Below are 23,118 nucleotides of genomic sequence, written 5' to 3'. Positions count from 1 at the left end.
TTTGATCATAAAGTTAAATGCTATTATTTTTCAGTTCCAGAAGCCCATAACTAAGTATTTTGTGCCTTTGTAAATCCATTAACCTGGAAGTTGCAATTCATGTGTAAATGATAACCTGACAAAATCACATTTATTTTTCTTAAGGTTATTCATACTTTCTGTGTAGGCATACTTTGTAAACATTGTCATACAGAAATTTCCCTTTTTTGTGTTAAAACAAAGAGAAAAAATTGGAGTTGTCATTATTTCTATAATGCTGGTATTTTACTGGTTTGTGTGAGATCATATTGGGCTGCATGTGAACTAACGTGTTTGACACCGGTGGGTTAAAGCATCGATCCAAATGGAGCTCCTCCTCTGGATGATTTGGGTCCGGGTCCAGGTCGGTGTTCGGGTCCAATACCACAGTCACATTTGACCGAAAAGATGATGAAACCAACACAATCATTTTAGTATTCTTCAAAAAATTTTATTGAACAAAAGTATTTCAATTCTCATCACGTTGTCGGTGATACAGTACCATAATTGGATCTTATTGATTCATATATGCACCTCATCTTATTTTGAATATATACATACAGTGGAGACAAGAATTAAATAACAATGCTCAATAACATTCAGATATATCATATAAAAGCTGAGAACCCCATGATCAACACTTCCATTGGTAAACAGACAAGCATTGCAAAAGAAAATAAACGTTTGGTAGGACTTTTTAAACCAGCTGACAGTGTATTTGGTTTCCTAACAGTGAAACATGATCATTAATTGCTGTTGCTTCGTCAAAACGATAAACGAGCTGAAAGCGCTGGTCTTAACGTCATAATTTGTGGTTTTTTGTTTTTTTTTTAATATAGATATCTTAATGTAAAGGTGAATGTTGTCCCTTCATGGTGTATTTATTACTGGGGTCTCAATCACAAAACATTGTAGTTTTCTGTGTTTAATGTTACTTTTCTGCAAAAAATTCTCTAATAATCACAAAATTCACAAAGATATATTTATTCATCTTTGAGAAATACTAGATCAGGTACTTTATTTTTTTTTTGTTGTTATAACTGCTTTTATTTGCAGGAGCTAAAGCAGATCAAGTGTAGCTACTCAGAGTTGTTACCAAAAAGTTTTTTATTATTCTTCAGTCAGTATCCTTATGTAGCTACAGACACATACTGGAGAACAGAACAGGAACATGTTCAATGTGACACAATATAAAGCATGAGCATGAATGAATGCCAAGTTTAGTGAGTGCAGTGCAGACCTGGAGCCAGTAGTATGGGTACAGGGTGGCACATTTGGTTACACTGATAAACATTCAAACTCTACAGGAAATCAGAGGTCTCCCCTATTGCATTAACAGCCTCCCCACATTTAACAGGAAGATTTGAACCAACATCAGTTTGTGAAGACAGAAACAAGGAGGAAATTGTAAAAAGTGAAAAAAATAAAGTTCCGACGGGGAGAGAAATTATAGAGGAGGAATGGTGAAAACAAAAGAGACAAAGGCAAGAGAGTGATTCTGGTCACTTAGTGAAGTCGTATGTAAGCGCAGTGATTAATAACTCCAGAGAGAAACTTAAATTAGCTTTAAAAAAAAAAAAAAAAACACCTCAGGAAAGCAAAAGTATTTCGACATCTTTTAAAAATAAAAGAAGAAAATAAAACAATGGCTGACAATTGGACAGGACATCAGAGTAAGGTCCTTAAAGAGGTCACGCCCTCTTTCAGCGGCATCTGTCCTCCTGTGTGGATTAAGAGCAATGGTGTAACCTACATGTGCATGGTAGTCAGTTATGGACGTTATGTATGACATCAGAAGAAGAGCTCCGCCCCCACACACACAAAACAAAAAAAAAACAAAACAAAAAGGCCACGGGTGTTTTTGTTTGCAACAGATGTGCTCGCTGCAAATTACACCCCAAGAACGACAGAGACTACAAAATCATACACGAGGGATGAGTGTTGACACAGTGCTCGTCATCCGGGGGTTAAATACGTGGCCTTTTCATTCAGTCACCGTAGGAGGGTGACGGATAAAACCAAACAAAGTGACTGAGGGTATGGATATGGTAAAGAGGGGACGTTATTTCCCACGATGCCACAGCAAGAGGGTCCAGAGCTAAGGCTTGATTAAGACAGTTAGGGAGTGACGTTCGTATAGTGTGTATGAGTGTGTGTTTGTGTGTATGAGATCCAGTGTAGATGTGACGATGTGTGAATCACAGCAGCGCTTTGACCAGGTACAGCTTCTCTCCATGGTCACTGGTGAAGATGGGGGCTTTCTTGTAGTGCTCTACTAGTTCGTCCATGGAGTTGAACCTTCTCTGGCCAATACAGTAAACTCCGTCTGACAGCTGCACCTTAAAGTGCTTATTCTTACCCACCGCCTTCAGAGACACGGAGAAATCACTGGGCTGAAATATAAATGGAGAAACACTGGTTAGAAATAAAGAGAAGAACAGGTCATTCTGGTTAATACAGGACAGTCCACCAGCAGATGGCAGTATAGAGTCATGTTTAAAGAGACATGTCAAACTGCAAAAAGTAAGATTTAGGTTTGAGTAAAAATCTACCGCTCTGACTCCAAAACATTCAAATCAAGCATCTTTGAGTGCTTAGAAAAGCGCGATACAAAACTTATTATTATTATTATTATTATTATTATTATCATTATCATTATCATTATTATTAGATGGCTGCAGCTCCATGAAATAAGGAACTAATGCAACCGCTTTGGAAAAAAATAGGAAAAGACAACAAATATACAGGTCTGAGCAAAGTTCAAATGTCTGACGTGATCAAGAAGATGGATGAACAAACCATCAGATAAACATGATCTACTTGAGTTTTTGCAGCAGTGACTGAAAACACTGGAGAACAACAACAAAAACCTAAAAGTTTTCTTCTGCTGTTGGAGGAAAAACCTCTGCTCTGGACTATATCAGTGATGCTGAGTCCAAATCTCAAACTAGAATTCCTCCAGCACATCACGATTTTTAGTAAACACGTTAAAAAAAAAAAAAAAAAAAAAAAAAAACATTAGTTTTTCAGTCTTCTGCTAATGCCTTTTCTTATGTATTCATAATCTGAAGGTAATACATGTGGACCTGGTCATATTTACTTAAATATATGGTTTTTAATCAAAGTAAAGAATAAACCTTCAGACTCAACAATGTTGTGAAATGTCTCTTGTTCTTGTGTTGTTACAGTTTGATGCCGTAGGAACCAACAGTAAACACCGTCATGTTCAGGTTAAACCCTGTGGTACCTGGATTCATTTCACAAATATCTGGATGTTGAAAGAATTTGTCTCCTAATACATTCAAAGTCATTTTAAATGAATGGGAAAAGACAAATGTGGGTGTAGATGTTTTTTGTAATTGTTTGAATTTGGTTTGGCTTTGAGATGCTTTTATAAGGACCATTGTTGTTATACTTTTAGTACCTTTTCAAATAATGGTTATGTTTTATTTATATGTTATCAGTTTCAAGTTTGTTTTTAGTACTGACTTCATTGTGTTTATGTATGTTAGTGTGGATGTAGGGCTGTGATTTCCATTTTGTGTAGGATAACTATCTTGGCCAGGACACTCTTGAAAATGACATCTTTAATCTGAATGAGTTTTTTCCTGGCTAAATAAAGGTTATAACAATAAAAAAAATAATAATAATAATCTGGATGAAACTGTTTACCATCTTCATGACTTACACCTCAAATTGGCTAAAAGAAAAAAAAGAATCGACTCTTCTTTAAGGTACTATTAACTATCTAAAGTTTAGTCACTTAGAATTTCTAAAAAAAAAAAAACTGATGTGATATGTTGCTAATGGGTAAATATTGACTTGTTCATGATAATTCTGATTTCAGATGTGAAATCAGCAAAACAGATATAAGTAAAACCAGGTATTTTTCTCACTATAAAATGTTTCTATAAAATCATTGTTGACTAGTGAAATCAGGGCAAATAAACCAAATACTGAAGTTAAAACATTAGTGTTATGTTGATTAATAATGAATACGACTCATTTTCTTTGCATTGATTTCTCAAAAACATCAATTTTCTGCAAATAAATGTTCCAGTGTCTCTTTACTCAGATGTGTAATAATGTAAGATATATTTAAAAATATCACTATAACAGTGATTTGTGAAGGAAGCAGATTAGATACTAGTGTCTGATCCATAACACTGGTCTACAAGGAAAATGCTTCTAGAACAAAAGTAATGAAATTTTACCACATGAGAGTCACTGATTAAGAAAAATCAAGTAAAAAATGCTGGTTGGCTGAACTTTCCAAGATACAGCCTTGGGTCAAAATGTGAAATTCAAGAATTAACGAGAGAATGGGTTTGACTCAAAAGGAATATTTGTCTCAGAGCTACAAGATCTACTTCAAAACACTGTCTGCACATTAGAATACATTCACTTTACAGGTTCTATTTAGTGGAAGATTTATAAAACTATTATATAAATGTACATAAACCAATATATATGTGTAATAACACTTAATCATATACCTTGAAAACATCAGCAAACCGGCACTTTTGTCATTTATTTTCAATTTAATCTTATTAAAATATGTAACATTTAGCACATTTAATCTCTGAAGCAAATCATTTCTAAAAAATTGTAGACCAGTATAATAAGATTAATTAAAGGTGATAAATGGTTCTTACTTTGTCTTTTGAGAAAATAATTCTCAGAACACTTTATTTAGATAGTTCACCTAGAAAATTCACATTATCGGTACCATTTCAACAGCTTATAGTAAGTATTTGGGATTTGAACCCGCATAAAATAAAAACACAATAAAAACAAAATAAAATAAAGATAAAATTAAGTAAAAAAAAAATGTAATAAAACAGAAATAAATTTAAGTTAAAATAAAATAAAATAAGCAGACTCATCTGAACATAGTGTAACAGCTTGATTGTTGAATCTGTATGAAATAAGCTGTTGAAATGTCACTGACGCTGTAAACTCCCTGTGGACCGACTCCAAACCAACAGTTACTGAATGCAGAACTAATGCACTTTTGTGACTTTGTATTTTTAACTCTAGGTCATTCCCTTGCGTGCCTTCATTAAATCTTTCTTTTTCCTCGCAGCGTCCTGGGGTCTCATGACTCACCGATGACTCGCTGTCTCGTATGAGGAAGTCGCCCTCCTCTCCTCTCTCGTTGAGGACGCACTCGGCCTGGTGTCTGGTGATGTTGCCGTAGTACCAGTCCCTCCCGGCGAACTTCCCCGTGCGAGCCGGTGCTATGAAGCGGTTCTGCGGGGAGCCGGACGTGGAGGAGGGCGGGCCGGGCCGCTCGTCCAGCACCATCACATAGTTTTTAGGCACCAGGCCGACCATGCCACGTGAGTTCCTACACCTCCACCACTCGGGGTCATTCTCCGGCTTCTCCACCACTTCCATGACCTCCCCTTTCTCAAAGTTCAGCTCCTCCTCCGTCACGGGGCTGAAGGGGTAGAGCGTCTGAACCAGGTGCAGAACAGCGGCCCGTCCGCCTCCACCTGCGCGCCCGTTGGCCACCAATGTCCCTTGAGAGCCTCCGTAGCCCCGTGAGGCGTCCCCCTCCCCTCTGTCATCTGGGCCGCCCATCTCCTCCTGGACGTAATTGGAAGGAAACCAGCCCACCCGGCCCGCCTGACTGCCTCGCCACCAGCCGTCGCTACATTTCTCCATCACGACGACCCTGGAGCCCTTGACCAGGGTCAGCTCGTCGTCCCTCTCTGCTGTGTAGGCGAACTTGACCACGGCGGGGATGTTGAGGTCGTAGATTCTCTCTGCGGCGCCCCCACCCCCTCCTCCGCCGCCGCTGCCATTCGAGGGGTACTCTGTGTCTGAGCTCGGCGTCGGGGATGCGTCACGAGCACTCGTCTTCCGCTTAGTTTTTCCAAGTCCTGCAGCGAATCAGAGAGAGAAAACATGACGAGACACAAATCAGTAAGTGATGTCCAAGTTTGAACAAATCAATTAGTACAATGAAAACAAATCTTCAATTAATAAGAAAACACCGTATAAGACAAAGGACTTTCACTACTTTTTCTTTTACTTTTGATAGATGATTAATTGATAATAAGAAAAAAAATTATTGATGTAGTTTTTAATGGAGCTACAACACATGACTGGAGCACCGCTGCTCCTAAAACCTTATTTCAGGTTTCATCTTCTTTTTTTTAACCTTCTGATAAATCTTTCCTCCTACCTATAAGGCTCAGGCTCTAGGTCATTGATTTCTAACAGGGGCTTTGGTTCAAAAATTATAACGACAAATGTCAAATTATAATTTTATGTTGTGATAAATATTGAAATAAATGTTTTTACTTCATCTTGAGTTTTACTTTTGTTTATCTACTCTTACAAAATACTGCTGTACATTTCACCCAACATTTAATTTTTTTTTAAAAATCATTATAATATAGATATTCTAGATTTCTGAATATTTGTCACTTTCTGACCACAACTAATCATTTTAAACCACAAGTAAACACCTGTTTTCTACAACGCTCACTCAGAAAGAAGATGCAGCCTCTAAACTTGAATGAAACACTGATTTGACATTTATAGTGATAACTGGCAACAACTGATACTGATGTTTTTATCATGACAATATTTCATATCAACAGGAATGGGAAATTCTGACAAAGTGTAGGTGTGAGGTGTCCCAATATTTATGTCCATATTGTGGACCTAATACAAACAAGGAATCCCACAGACACACAGCTTTAGAAATAATTACATCGACTTAAAGCAGTGAAAACATTTGTCAAATGCGACTTGTGAAGCCATTGTAGTGTCTTGTATGGAAATGTATATTAAAAAAAAGTCAGATGAAGTGTTTTTAAGACAAGCTGTATTTAAAGGACAGCAAATAACAAGAAATAATTCATGATGCATGTGCAGAGTATCAAAAGGTCATGTTTCTACAGGAAATAAAAAATGACCTAATGATTCTTTACAGAAGTCTATAAACTGTAGATGGCACATCAGAGACTTTAGACCATTTCTGTTTCATGTCAATGCTGCTGTGCACACAAGAATAAGGGAATGCTCCAAAAAATAAAATAAAATACGAAATCTGACAAATGTTTATCCTACATAAAAATGGCATGATTGACAAAAATAAACATTCTGCTTTTTATGCTGAAAATAGTTTCCCCTCAATACTCCTTTTCTCAAGTTTATAATGAAGGTCCTCCATCCAAAATGCAGAACTGTAGCAACACAGACCCTGTAGAAGTTTGGAAAACTCCAACCACCTTGCTGTGTGCTCCAGTAGGGAGTGTCTAAAAGGCCTATTAACTGTAGAAGAGAAAGCTTTTCCTTATATAGTTTTGCCCTAATTTTCTGAAATTGAATGTTAACTTTGATTAATGACCTTTTTCAATGTCAAAATGTTTGAGGGTGAAACTACAGGATGGAAACACCACATGAACATAATATCGTCTAAAATACATTTTGTGGGTAACCGGTAACTCTTAAAGAGGTCATATTTTTTTAAACCCACTTTTATTAGTCTTTGGTACATTTATTTGTGTATTTGGACCCTAATAGTTCAAAAAGTTTGAATTTGAACCCTCCAGGTGCTGCAAAGCTATCTGTATATTCATTTTGGCAAAAATCGAGTGGATTTCTACAACCTGTTTTAATTACTGCTTAATTTGTTATGTTTTATAAGTAGTCATGCCAAGACATTTGCACGTATACGGTCAAGACTTCAGACAAACATTTCTCTGAGTACGACGTAATTGTTTGTCAGCAGCAGCGGTTGTAGTCAGACCCAAGCATAGCATTTACAGTTTATGTAGACCACAGGGAAATGTTTTAAAATGCATAATTTCATTTTTTTAAAAAAGCAAAATATCACTCCTTTAACTCGTCAGCAGATATGAATTAGCATTAGCATTAATATTAGCTCTGGCCTGGTCTTCATCGCATCATGGGAAACATTTTAGACAGCTCAGAGTGGTTCATCACAGCCACTCACCCTTTTCCCTTTAAGAGAAATTTGATCAAAACATTTATTGTGGCAACTTTAAATGTACAATCTAGTCAGAGTTTTATTTTATTGTGGAAGCAGATGGAGGAGGCTGTGAAAACTGATAGCAGACTTCAGAAAGCAGGAAAGACTGTGTCCTTTGGGGGATGATGCAGGTTAGGTCAGCAGAAAACTAATTGAGGCCGCAAATTGCACTAATAGTCCCTCACAAGCAAAGAAAACAACTTTAGAAAGAGATGATACAGGAAGTCCTATTAGAGATCTCAGCAGTGAAGGATGTGCCAATGCTCTAATTAATAAAAAACAAGCATGGAAATACTCACGCCCAGCTGCTATGAACACTGCATGATTCATATTCTCATACCAAGAGAAATTAGATTCCTCATTATCTGCTTAATATTCTGTGGACACATGCTGTATGTGCACCTATTCTAATCAAAAGGATGAAAATAGGCGGTGCAGACAGGGAATGAAAAGTGGAGCAGGCACCGTGGGCTTGATAATGACAGGTATATCCAGGATCAAAGTCGGCACCTGTCTTACCCGTCTCTGACTTCTCCACTGGTGTACTTTCAAAGACTGGGTTTTTAACATGTGTTTGCACACTTCAATTAGACCTTAAACTTCTAAAGTCTCTCCGTAGAACATAACCAAGTAGGTCTCCACTTCAGATCCCTGCTAAAATAATAATGATGCACTATGTGTTTGACAACACTTAAACCTTTGGTTCAACAGCTGAAATATGCATATGCGTGTGCTGCTAATAACTAAGTGAGAGTGTGTCTGAATGTGGGTTTCTTGACAGCAAATCACCCAGTTTTTGCCACAGAGCCTGCTGCTGAAATGCCACAGAAATGTCACCGCTGAATAGATCATTTACATTGTTTGGAGAATTGTTGGGTTCACACAGAGTAGCATGAAACTTGTTGGCAGAGAGAAGACGAGGAGGAGAGTGGCGAAGAAAGACGAGGGGTCCCTTGGCAGCTGTTTCTCACACACATAGACGGAGCACATCAGAGGCCACAGCTGACAAAAACGCAAAGAGAAGGATGAGACGGGAATAACAAGCAGATCATGTTTATGGATAGAAGTGAAGAGCCTACATATCTAATAGCTCTGCGTATCTCTTGACTGTTAGCCAGAAACAAAGGTTGACTCCTGCACCTACTTCAGGTAGTCCCATGAGAAAAATAAAATATCCCGTCACTTGACAGCAGCGGTGCATCACACTCCCTCAAGCCAAGTGAAAACCCTCTCTATGCACACACACCTTTCTTCTTCACTCATTTCCACTTCAAGGCACTGGCCTACTGGTTAGAGAAGAAGTGAGCTATATCCTCTCCTCCCACACATTCACTCCCAGCCCTCACCGACCGCTTCATCCTGTGGAAAGAGACTAGATTTCCAAACCCTGGGCGCTTCAACTCACAGGATACGGAGTTGATGAAAGTGCCGATGACTACATGTTGCAGCACATTACTTCACTCTATAGCTTACTGTGAGGATGTTAGTATGAGTTCACAGTGCCACCCTATCCACAAGTACTGCAAGTGGATGTAGTAATGAAAAAAAAGCACATCCAGGCACTTACATGAAGCATCTGCACCATGGCAGTGAGTGCAACAATTTAAAAGAGCACTTGAAGTAAATCAGAAACAAGCTATGTGGTCCCAAAAATAACTGGTGCAGTGTTACTGTTAATATTTCACGCGTGCCTAGAGTCTTGTAAAACCAGTAAAACCTGCCAAAAAACCTCAGGCAACCAAAAATATTTGTCGACAGGCATAATGGTTCAACTGGAATAAAAACCAGAGAAGATGAGAAGAACTGTTACAAAAGATATTAGTTTGAGAGTACAAACCGAACCTTGTTTACATAAATATTTGATATTATTTCACCCTCATTAGCAAAATAGCCAATAGGAGATGCAACAGGAAGCACAGATGTAGAGGCACAGGAGATCCATCAGCTGGAATCAAACACTGGTGAGAGCTAAGGCTGAAACTCATGGTTATTTTCTAGAGGTCGACCGATACGGGTTTTTCTAAGGCCGATGCCAATTTTTTTTTTTTTTTTTTTAAATTTGGTCACCCAACGGCCGATATCTACAGCTGATTTTTGAGGCCGATATTTAAGGCCAATTTTTTTTTTTTTTTTTTCAAAAGCACATTGACCATAAAATACTATTGAAACACTCTGATGATTAAGATTTTTATGCAGCAATATAAATGAAATTATTAATACGTGTAAACATGGTACTTCAAGTGCTGACCACACAGATGCCTGATCAAATATCATATAACAAAAAATCTATATATCGGCCTACCTCTATTATTTTCTGAAATAAGGGATCAGGTTTTTTTCTATAAAATGTCAGAAAATACAGAAAAATGTCAGTGTTCTTCATAATCTGAGATGATCTTGCTTGGTCCGTAACCCAAAGATATGTGGTTTACGGTCACAGGAGGGGTAAAGACATGAGAAAATGTTATTATTTATTCAGTCCACAGAAGTTAGCAGAACTCTTATTTCCTCTCAGACCACTTGAATTACAATAAGCTAAAGGGAAAATATGGAGTTTTTGCTCAGTAATAGCTATCAAGGACTTCAGCTTAAGAAGATGAAAGCAGAAAATTATGTTTTATTTTCCCATAAACTATTCAAACCAATTATCAAAATAGCTGCCCATTAATTTATTTATAGAATACTTAAAAGCTAAGTATGTCCTTTCTGCTTTCAGTTAAAACAGTAATAAATGACACAAATTGATGAAATGGTGTGAGATCATGGGAACTGTTTCACCATCATTGCAAACGGAAATATCTCTGATGTAACTCTGCCCAAAACCATGTTTAAAGACAAGGGTGACTCAATGACATTTTAGTCACAGTCAGTTTAGTGCTGTACACTATGGTTTTGACGCACATTATGATGAAAAAGCTGCAAGTATCTCTTCTTCTTCTACTGTTTAATAACTGACTTCAACTAATGTTAAGTCAGCTATTAACGTCTTATCTTGCATAATCCTCTGGTTGCACGTCATACTAAGTTACATCTTGAATATTTTCCAGTGTTTCAAGTGTTTCCTTGTGAGAAGGAAGTTACAACTGACAGGCAACCAAAAGGAACAGGCCATAAGTTAAAGAAAAATAGGACCAATGGCACTGTAGCTTACCGGCCAATTTAAAAGCTTTGGGAAATGTATCCAGATGCCATTTATTATCACCCAGTTATGTGTATTTATTATATTACAGAAATAGCCCATGTTTTGGTCATATTCAAATCAGAACTGTAAAAAATTCAAATTCCAACTTGATATCATTGATACTTACTGATTTATTGGATCAATCCACTTCCTATCTGTTATAATGGGAACATTTTTCAAAGTCGCACCAAATCCAGAATCAGATCCAGATCCAAATAATTTCACTATCTTTTGTTGACATCATCATGAAGAAGCTGTATACCAAGTTTGAAGTCAATTGGAATTGTAGTTTCGGAGAAGAAGACGATGGAAAGTTTTGTAGCGGACGAAAGACGACAACAGATGACGCCGCCGCATGACGACAATAGCTTATGGCCTATCAGCTGGTAAGCTAAAAATAGGGGTTTCTTTGAACCTGGACATGGTTGGAAACATTTGATGTTATCCAAGCACAAAACTCAAAAAAATATAAATAACAGAGGCTTAGATTTTTGTACATTTTAATGTGGAAATGTTACATTTATCTATCTTTAATACTCTTGGCTCAAAACGATGAGAATGCTCATTGCTGATATCGACTCAGACCATTTTCAGTCAGAGGATTTTTGAGACACTGACAGAAACCTAAGCTCTTATCCAGGAGCTTTTAGCCTGAACTGTATACCACATGTTGTGGTTCAGACTTAAATAAATTTTTGTCTCATGTCACAGCTTGTTTGTACAGGAAATAGGCCAATTTCACCAACACTTCCAATAATGACTGGCATTAAAAGAGCTGAGTGAGTAGTACTGGACTGCACATATATAGTATGTATCGCTGGGCAAGCAAAATGCTTTCCACAACTTCGCATTCACCCACACAGTCGCTCACAGTTGGTGGCAAAAGCAGCAACAGTGTACACACTATCGGTGAGTACTGACCCACATCGAGCAATTACTGTGGCCTTTTCTAAATTCTTTCTGCCATTACTGTTTTTAGTGGCTGTGAGAGAAAACTGGAGCACAAAGCAGCATGCTGCCATTTACAATTCAATTCTGCCTGGATGGATGTCGATGATACAAACGCATTAAAATTAATGAATGAGGAGGAAAGCTGGAGATAACAGTGATCACAGAGACTATCTGCAAGGTCCATAAGCACAACGCTGACTTATTACACAGCTGAAAAAGACAAAGATCTGTAGATAGGGATGAAGTAATCAAGCTCGGAGCCAATGAGATTCTGGATTGGAACGTGTGAATAAGATCCATTAGCCTCTGACCTCAGCCATTGCTCATCGCCTCATCATGAAAATGTTCTCGCCTATTGGATTTACTCGAGCTTTTAACACTGAAAGAGTCAAGGCACGGACGCAGACTACTTAGACTGAAATGGAACTAGGCCATAATGTTGTAGTCAATATGTAATACGTTTGGACACAGTGAATCCATCATTCCAATGCAACCATTAGGCTGCAGACTTCTCCACTAATCAATCTACTGATCATAGAAAAGCAGAGACTCCAGTGACAGAGCAGGGTTAATGGAAACAGTATTGGGTGTAGAATAACAGGGAGGATGCACACAATGAGCGCTGCTGAGGGTGACAGTGGCAGGCTGTGCCACGCTGGCCCACATAGAGCTGCCGTTTCCCTCAGGGTTCGTATCCTCAGCCTGGGGGAGTCAGCACATTACACCAGACTGCCTTCATCTCTCTTTGTATTCTCTGCTCACTCCTCTAAATATGGCTGCCTTTCAGGGCTACACAGTTGCTATTTTTGTCACGATTGCACTTCTTGATCATTCTGTCTTGTTAGAATTTCCGCCAGATGTTTTTATTTTCACTCTATCTGCAGCTCTCTCCCATTGCACCCTGACAAAAACCAGCAAGTCATGTTAAAACTGTCAAAACAGATGAGTTTCTTCCCTACTCCCCATCCCGCTTTAGCAAAATGGAGCAGCCTCATCATTTTCAGATTCATTTCTTCGGTCTTGACATCAACTGCATACCCCAGTTTAGCACACATCTATTAACCACTGTCATCTCATTTTGTTGCATATGCTTTGTGCCGTTCTGCAGCTGTTATATCTGTTCTGTGGTGGTCCCACTCATATGTCAACACTGGATACTTCAAGACTTAATCAGGCCTACACCACCTCCAAATAGTTAACACCAAAATTTAATTAGGTCTGATGGTTGTACGTAGCCATGACATATTAAGTTATGAGGTCATTTGTCAAAATACTGCAGCATATTATCAGAGTAATATTAAAGTTTCTTATCTTAATGACCTCACCTTGTGCTATTTGGAGTTCACTTAAACTTAGACTCAGAGTTGTCAGTGCCTTAACAGTTTTTTAGTAAAAAAGATAGCATTTTGAGTATGAAGAAAGGAGAACTTAAGTATTAGTAATCAATCAATCAGTAAAGAAAATAAAGCAACAAATAGTCTCTTTATGTAATCAGAAAGGAGTGGAAACAAGTAAGCACTTATCTAGTTCAACCCATTTACTCATAAATTTGTCATTATTCATGATTATATATAGATATACATAGGGCTGGGCGATAAAACGATAATGATATATATCACGATATAACATTTCCTTGAAATAAATATGAGACATGCTCAATACAATTTCGATAGAATTCATTCGTCCATGTTTTGACAGACGTAAGAACAGCCAATCATAATTAAGTAGCGCCGAATCAAACCAATCACACTACAGCTACGTCAAGTTAGGCTGACGCACACAGCACAGGCGTAAGCGCAGCCGCAGCACACACGCTAATATTTGGGCTGGAGCGGGAGTAAATGAGTGTTCCCTCGGGAGAAATATTGACAGAAAACTCGGGCGACAGGGATACTGAAAAGTAGGGTGCGAACCGTTTTGGTTCCGGCGTACAACAGAGGCATAGTAGCAGGGAGTCGGACAGTCAAAGCATGTTTTTTCACTTTCAGTTTATGCCGGGGGTGGGGGGGGGTGGGGTTCCATGCCTACTGCAATACTAATACACGCAAACCATACGGCCGTAAACCTGAAAATTAAACTTAAGACACTAACACGACAGGGGCATATAAATGTTAAGGGGGGGGCTGGGGGGGAGATGAATAAAACAGGGGGAAAAATACATAACAGCAGAGGGGGGACTTCTCCATGAGTACCCCGGTGTATGTCTCTCTCTCTCTCTCTCTCTCTCTCTCTCTGATGTCTTCACAACTAACTTATGAGTAACGGAAAATTTAAGCTGGACAAAAAGAGTGATTTGATTTATATGGTGATACATATCAATATCATCTGATACGAAAAAAATCGTGATATGATTTTTTTTCCATATCGCCTAGCCCTAGGTATACATATACTTATACACAGTATATTTAGTTTTTCAGTATATATCATGCTAGTAGGTCGTGTTTGAGATGAACATGTATAAAAACGCTGTCTAGAAAGTTCTGTCTCTGAGATGCTCTATTTCCCTGCTCTACCATTCCTCTAATATCCTATGGACCTCAGTGCACAGGCAATGGGATCTAGGAAGAAGATGGTTTTAGAGACCGATTACGTGGCCATTTACTAAAAGAAAATCAATATTTATTTATTTATTTAATCATTACTGGCTCCCAAGAGTTTTCAGTACCACCGGAGTTGCAGCTGAGGGAATAAAGCTAAACTCGTGTTACACAGCAAACGAACATGTCAAACAAGCCAAATAAACACAAACTGATTTCACAGCGGTATTTCTATTTAGATATATTTGTTCTTTAATGATATAAAGTCACGTGATACTGATAAGAATATTAACTTACACCTTCATAGACTTTGCAGGTTGGTCCCTCCTGGGTTTTACTGCAGCAGCTGTTAACGCTTATCAAATGACTATGGAAAAGATCCCTTAAACTGAATTTCAATACCTAAGGAGGAAACTTTCACACATTTAGCACATGCCATTTGCAGCTGTCTGTAAATAGAAATGTATTCCATTCACGCACACACATTGTATAAACCAACTATTGTATGATATTTACCAACCAGAACTTTGAGTTTTGACAGAAAGGCTTTAACACATGTAATAAATATAATAAATGTTCTACTTCATCCCAAACCATGATTGTTTAATGCTGAACTTAACCATCTAAATTTAAAAAAACATGCATCTGGAAACTTAAAGTAACTGAATTGTATTATGAGCAAGAATTAACCCACAATCCTCCAAGTGTTGGATCAATAGTTTTACTGATAAAGAAGAGGCCGACATTGCTACTTGAAGGTACAAATACAAATCTGATGATATTCTGTTGACAGACAACAGACGTTCTGGTCAAGATGATTGATTTAAATTGTAAATGAGCTGTGACTTGTGGTAAGGTATGTAAAAGTTTCAGTTGTGTTACTCTTAGTATCTTGAATTACATGTTTTAATTCATCATATCTGTTAATGTTAGCAGGAATTGTTTAAAATATGCATCCCTAGACCTGGCTAATGATTATGATAGTTCAACTATTGCCAACACACTTGTAGCTAGAGTTGGAAATCCAGTGAGGACTTCCCACATTGACATCCACTGCTGTGACACTGCTTATGCCTGGGCTTAAAGAAACCAGCAACAAATTGGAGTCATGAATATCCTGTACCTGGTTCACAGCGTAAGCCGCTTCTTTCCTGGAGGCCTAAGCATATGTCATAGTCAACTGAAAGTAATCATGTGGTGCTGTTGTTACTTGCGTCTTTAATGTCCATAGATTATTTGTGTAGCGCCCACAGGGAAGCTGAGAGCTCTCCTATTGTATGACAACTTTACTTTTACACAAAAACTCAATAGGATTTAATCATATAAAAAAAATCTCTTGCAGTACGCACCGATAGTCTCTAGTAAATTGACAGCTACAGCTACACGCTCAGTCTAATACATTCTAGACCGCCAGGACTGACAGTGTGCTGACAGATAAAGCGATGGCCAACTCAACGGGATCCCTAGGGTGCACAATGACAGCTCCTTGCTATGACAGACACACAGCGAGGGAATCATTTTACTTGTGGGAAAATTGAGACTAGCATACATGCATGCACTCCAAGAGGCCTCTGTTTATGACCACAGGGAGCAGAGTGGACTGAAAAGGAAGTGCAGGGATTTTCCACTTTTACCCAAAATATTCTACAGACAGTGAAAGCCTGTGCACAGAGGAGACCTTTAACTTCCAAGAGGAGTGAAAGTAAATCCTCCTTACCCAGTGTGTCTTTGATGTTCTTCACCAGCGAGCCTTTCTTCAGGCTGTTCTTGCGCTCGACGTAGTTGGATGGCACATATCCCGTCTGGTTGGAGGCATTGCGGACGCGCCACCAGGTCTTTGAGTCGTCTAGGAGGTAGAGACGCTCATTTTTACGGATGTCAAGTTCCTGGTCCTGCTGGGCCGTGTAGTCCCACTTGGCTACAACAATCACCTCCTCTGTCATCTTTCATGGAGTCCCCCTGAGGAGAAAAGAGAGACAGGGCTGAGCTAAAATGAATCTGTCCAAACAGGTAGAATCAAACAGGAGCAGCTGGGAGGCAATCTACAACAAGGTTCCTATAAGTTCAATTTAAGACTTTTTAAGACCTTTTTAAGACTACTTAGAACAGAATTTAATGCCTATTTCACAACCAAACTGGCAAAAATTTGTGACTCCTAGAATTTAGGAAAATATATTTATTTACTCCAACGCCTTGATTCCCATTGTTCTGAGTCATTTCTCACCGGGGGCTGCAAAGTTAGCGATAACTGGTTCCTAATTTCAATATAAATTGTCAGGTTGGAAGGGGTGGAACTGAGTAGAATAATATTACTTTCTTTGCAGCTTGGACATTTCCCAGACACATTTAAACACAACATAGCGAACAAGTTTATGGCAACATGACTTAAGACCTACCCTATCAAATGTAACACCTTTTAAAGACTTTTACAAGGTATTAAATAAAACTTTTAAGACCCCGCGGGAACCCGAATACAAGATAAAACACAACACATCCTCGGTATAATCACAAATACAACCATCCTGTGCAACTGTGATTAACAAATGCCAAAAACAAATCTAATTTCCTGTTAATTTTACTGCACTATTATAGTATAAGACAAATAACAGTTTTGTAACATGTTCTGTCAAGAACATAATTTTTTAGCACTAAACACTGGAACAAATAAATAACAATGACATTTCTGTTTTTGCATTCAAGGCTTCAACAACTAGACACAGCAGATATGGGTAAACTATGTAACATGAAACTGATTGGTTCACAGTGGTTATGTTCTAAAGCACAAATAAACATATTCCAGGGGGGAAAAACATGCTTCCTGCTGTCAGTCGACAGGCTGAGAGTTCTGTAGCTGAAACACTAAGTAGGTCAGTGAATGTGAAGAGCAGATTGAACCAGAGTTGCTTCATTTTTATATTGTTCCACTCATGCACGTTGTATGATGGTGTTATTGGCTGGAGGTATAAACACACTGGTCAAAGGTTAATGTCCCGGACACAGCAAAACAACAGGAAAATCGGACATAAAGGTAGAGGGTACGGTATCTGCAAATAAATACACCACCACATACCTCTAGAGCAGGGGTTCCCAAACTTTTTCACACCAAGGACCACTTTATCACAAAAAAAAACCCCTCATAGACCACCTAACCAACTGGTCAGTTTCCCACTCCCACCCTAAAAAACCCCTTTATAAATAGTCTATGTTACAATATCTAGGGGTGTAAGAAAATATCGGTTCTCCAATATATCGCAATATTTCATTTCACAATAATGTATCAATATTAAAAAGTACTGTATCGATATTTCTAAGTATTTATTCAAACGTAGATATTGTGGAGGTTCTTTTTTTTTTTCTTTTTTGTTTATACTTTATTCATTTATTATTATTGAACACTCTTTTATAAAATAATGTTAGTTCCTTTGTTGGGATTACACAAAAATGTTATGATGTCAGTGCTGAACTAACAGAATATGAACATTTGAACAGGATCTTAAACCATAATGTCTGTAAAACATAATTTCAGTTTGAACACAGGAACATTTTGTGATATAACATTAGATCCTGTTGTGATCAAATAAAAATGTGTTTAGTATTTGTGCAGATTTCTGGTGTAATTCAGTTCTTCTAGGAAATACTCTTTTAAGAAACAAACAAAACCAACAAAAATGGCCTTTTTAACAGTTAAATGATATGTCGTGATATATCGTATTGTGATCCTAGTATTGTGATTTGTATCGTATCGCCAGATTCTTGCCTATACACAGCCTTAACAATATCCTTATATTTTGTATATTACAAATGAAGTCTGCAGTATATTACAAATGGTGCTAACAGCTAAATGCTAACAGAAAGTCTTTGCACCTCGTTGCTAACATTGGTCATCATTACTCCAACTTTTCTCTTCAGTCACTGATTCATTGTCGTACTTTAGAAGTGTTCAAGTCACTCTTTGTTTCTGACTGTTTAGCTATTCTACTTCATTTCCACCACAATTCACAAGTCACAAGAGGTCTTTCATATGACAATAGGCAACCTAGGTAACCTAACCGTATAGAGACGGGGACGCAAAATGTGGGTTTGCATAGATGAATTCAATAAAAGTCTACACTTAGGCTTATTCAGGCTACATTTGATTTGCTTTTACTTTAGAAATAAATTATCTGTACTCGTAAATTTGCTTTGGAAGTCAGATGAGGGTGATTTGAGAAACACTGACATAAATTTTACTTTTTTTATAACATCCTTTCCAACACTTTGAGCATCATTGCTCTAACGGTTCAGAAGTAATGATTAAGGATTATTAATGCAGGAGTCTATGCATTGTTATTTTTGGTGAGAAACTGTTGCATATTTTCGTTGTAAATATACAAATGCATTCCCTGATATATACAAAGAAATTACAGATAATACCAGCTACAATAACAAAACAATGTAGGGTACCATTACCAAACTGGGTCGTATACCTGCCATCCACCACCACAGCCAGATCATATTAGAAATGAGTTCCTCAAGCTTAACAGTTGGTGCTAATATTCCATTCAGGTGCCATTAAACCACAGCAAAAGAAAAGACACATTGAGATGACGTAGTGTCCTGATCAGAGGTCAAACTTCAACAGGTGGAAAAGGTCTCAATAGTGACGAAAACTTTCAAGAGAATAGAAACGTTTGCAGCCGTTCCACTGAATGATGGTGTTCATATAATCAGGATCAAGTGATTATGTAATAATAACAATACTGTCATTCACACCCTGTAATAAGTACTATCGTATACACAGGAAGATCACAGCCAACTGAGTGAATGACTGATTAAATATGAAGAGAGACTTTATGTTACGGGGTTATACTTTGGGAAACACAGTTAAAAATTACACCTCAATAATAATGAAACATTCTGAGCTGCATTCTAAGCAGTTTTAGTTACAAATACTAATACAGAAATGATCAAAATCCTTGTCTTTGTGTGACATATTTTGTACAGAGCCATTCTGAGGTTTGAGTGTGTGTGAGGCTTAGTTTTGTGAAAAGTCAAATTACATATTAATCCATATTCATCCATGCATCCAGGTTTTAAAGCGCTTATTCTTACACACACGGCGTGTAAGACAGGATACACTCTGGACAGGTTGCCAGTCAATCACAGGCCAGATTACATAACCAAGCTAAATATGTGTTAGTAGTTATATCATGTGGTGAAACTGGCTTTAAATTAATCCGTTTGTGGATGAAGATTACAGCAAAATCTGATATTCATGCGCCTGCTTCTGCGTTTAAGTGTTAGGAAACACAAAGGGTAGTCACAACACCAACAAAACCCTGAGGATGATACTGGAAAAAACACAACCAACACTTCTTCAAATGTCAGTTTAAAGCACAAGAAAACTCCGGTTTTTGCACGATAATGGTTTTAAAGTGCGATCATCGGCCCAAACGAAGCACTCTGAAGTGGTATTTTTGGTAGAAAGCAGCACAAACACACAAAATCAATTTATGTGCTCATTCCACATGCATTCACCCTACACACATGCGCAAAGCCTTTTCTATTAGTTTTGAGACAGACAGTGGGCGATTACATGCTCTATTTCCCAGGCCTTAGGTGAGGTGGTCTGACATGGGTTTTCTGGACCGCCTTAACTGCTGAGAAATAACAGGCAGTAAAGTCTCTATTTGAATAACATCCGTGAAGTGATCAGTAAAAGTCTGATGGGATTTTGCTCAATGCCGTGCTGTGAAAACCTTTACTGTGAATCTCGTGGTATGAGAACCATCTGAGCAATCCAGTTTATATTTAGCACACTGCCAAGTCTACAGCTGGAAACAAGATCACTGGAATAAATAAAGGAAGTCGAATGGTTCACATGAAATGGAGCTCTCGAAAGATAAGGGACTGATTTTAGAGATACACAACAGAAAGTCATTTTATCGCGCTTCTGTGTTGGCAATTATTCAGCTTAAACTTTACTAAAAGAGTCTGTTTCATCTAAAATCTGATATACTATGTTGCTACTGTAAGGCACTGTGATATAGTGATAAATGTTATTTATATAGCACTTAATAAAACACAGATTACAGAGCCCTTTACTAAGAAAAAATATTTCATCAAAACTTAAACCAAATTCATCCACTACAGATAAAAATAGCTCAAGAAAATCTATTTAAGTTCTTTTTAACACAATGACACTGTATTGAGACAATAATATAGTAGTGATAATGGTGTCTGTTATGAATAAAATATGATTATGAATTAATGCTTGAGTTTTTGAAAGAAATGAGATATTTATTCATATTTATTTAGAACGTACGAGCATATGCTGCTGTCTCTTTGCATCCACTTTCACACAGGGGTGTATATTTCTTTATCCTCACAGCCATTTACATTTTATTCTTTAATGAGAGGGCAGATAAAGTGCAACCACAGAAGAGAGTTATGACTCACAAGAAGTGTAACTGTACAAATCAGCCCATATAAAAAGATTCCATTACCGGTGGAAGATTGATGTCTTCTATGCAGGCTAAGTTTTATAAAAATGCAAATGAGAGCGCTCTAAAGCACTTGTCGTTTTTTCAATCGCAGATATTCAATTCCACTTCAATTAGGCCACAACCGCAGAGACAGCGCAGCCATTACTGGATTCACTTGTACAGTTACAGTCACAGCCAAAACCAGGGCTGTGTGTCACTCCACGATGAGGTCTGTTTCCTGTCTCCACAATAAGCAGCAGAAATTGAAATGCAACAGTTTGTACAGCACAGCGCCGTACTTGTGAATGTGCCTCTGCTTGCCGTCACTAAAGCTGTCAAACTGGATTTCTTCACAGGCTTGGACAGGGACAGCAGAAGAGGAGGAGGAGGAGGAGGAAGAGGAGGAAGAGGGAGTTGTGCAACACACCACTTTGAGAGTTTGGGTCAAGTTCACCATAACTGAAGTTACTCGCTTTAACAAGACTACGCTGTTACCGCAGCAACGACGGCAGCAGAAGGAAGAAGGTCAAAGGGCGAACTCCACATGCAGGTCAAGACAAAAAGAAGAAAAAAAAAGTAGCAGCTGTTCTTCTTGTTTCTTTGGTACGTGCAGGAAGTAGAAGAGGAGGGCAGATTTATGACAAGATGAGGGATGGTGACATCAGCTCCTCCAGGAGACAGGAGGTATGTGAGCACACCGCGGCCTCCATCCGCCTCAAGCTACAGACGCTGGATTGGCCCAGCCTTCCACTTTTCCTTCTTTTTATTGAATTTAATCCTCCTGCTGTGAACGGATCGACGGATGAGAAAGCCTGATGTCGACTTATTGGAAAATGCTCTGCAGTATTCTCCTACCACGCTGGTTTGAGACATTGAAATATAAAGCACATCAGAAGTGCTCCAAGTGGAAAAAAAAAAAGACACGGCTACAACCACCTATCATCTGCTTTGTTGATTATTTACTTATTATTTTCTCAATTACTCAAATAGTTGTTTTTTGGATTATGAAATGTTACAAAACGTTGAAAAATGTCATTGTTTGGCCCATAACCCATGGAGATTATCAGTTTACTGTTAGAAGAGTAAAGACACCAGGAAACACTCACATTTATCAAGCTAGAAAAGAAAACCGACTAAGCTGAAACACAAATACTATCTGAAAGGCAGTGTTTTCAAGGTCTACTTGTGGAATTCAAGCAACGCAATTAGGCTGCATGTTACCTTATTAATTAGTGTTGAAATGGGCCACATTTGTCTGAAAATGGATGTCAAATACTGTATTGACACTGATACTTGGCCTGTTTAACCCTTTATCAGGCAAGTAACTATTTTTGGTAATTTCCATACATTATAAGACAGTGACAGCAACAGTTACAATGAGAACAGTGAGTCAGCATTCTCAGGTCCAGTGTGGTCTACAGGGTCTGTAAGGTCCACCTCTGCATGAATAGTGAGTGTACCTGCTTTGTTAGGTACCATGAAGTAATGGTACTAATGTAAGGAATGATGTTCAAAGGGATAATGTGGATGTGGACAGGGGTCTGGATCAGTGCTAATGTTGATCTAATGTTCTAAAAGTGATGTTTTTTTCAACTTACATGTGTTTTTCTTGTATTTTTTATATACATTTCTTGGATTTTTTGTAAGGAACCAAATATGGTAACTTCATTGACTTTGATTTTCTACATAATTAAAAATAAATTCACAAAAGTAATACATTTTTGGTATGTCCTCAAATAATACATTAAGGTTGAATTTTACATTTTCAGAGTATATCTACGAGTGCCCTAAAAAGGGTTAAAATGAATCCCTGTTTAAGAGAGAAATGAAATGTCCATTCCACATTCCAGTAACTACAAATACACTACAAACAAAAAGTTAAGGATATTTTTAATTTTTGGGCTATTTTTTTCAGTTGGGATTCTTACACAGTGCTTTTTACTTCTTTTTGTGTGA

At 38.0% G+C, this 23,118-nt stretch overlaps 1 protein-coding gene across 1 annotated transcript in view; it reads right to left on the bottom strand.

The window, feature by feature from the left end:
* Positions 1–758: 758 nt before the first annotated feature.
* nck2a (NCK adaptor protein 2a) overlaps positions 759–23,118 on the bottom strand; it is a 56,620-nt gene continuing 34,260 nt past the window's right edge. The window contains exons 2-4 of the mRNA XM_030124920.1: positions 16,416–16,657; positions 5,128–5,906; positions 759–2,411 (exon numbers count right to left, since the gene is read on the bottom strand). Coding sequence (XP_029980780.1) covers positions 2,217–2,411; positions 5,128–5,906; positions 16,416–16,641 — 1,200 coding nt within the window. The 5' untranslated portion in view covers positions 16,642–16,657 and the 3' untranslated portion in view covers positions 759–2,216. The remainder of the gene's footprint in view (positions 2,412–5,127; positions 5,907–16,415; positions 16,658–23,118) is intronic.

This window comes from Sphaeramia orbicularis, chromosome 21, assembly GCF_902148855.1.
Source record: "Sphaeramia orbicularis chromosome 21, fSphaOr1.1, whole genome shotgun sequence".
NCBI lineage: Eukaryota > Metazoa > Chordata > Actinopteri > Kurtiformes > Apogonidae > Sphaeramia > Sphaeramia orbicularis.
This window is presented reverse-complemented; position numbering and strand designations above follow the sequence as displayed.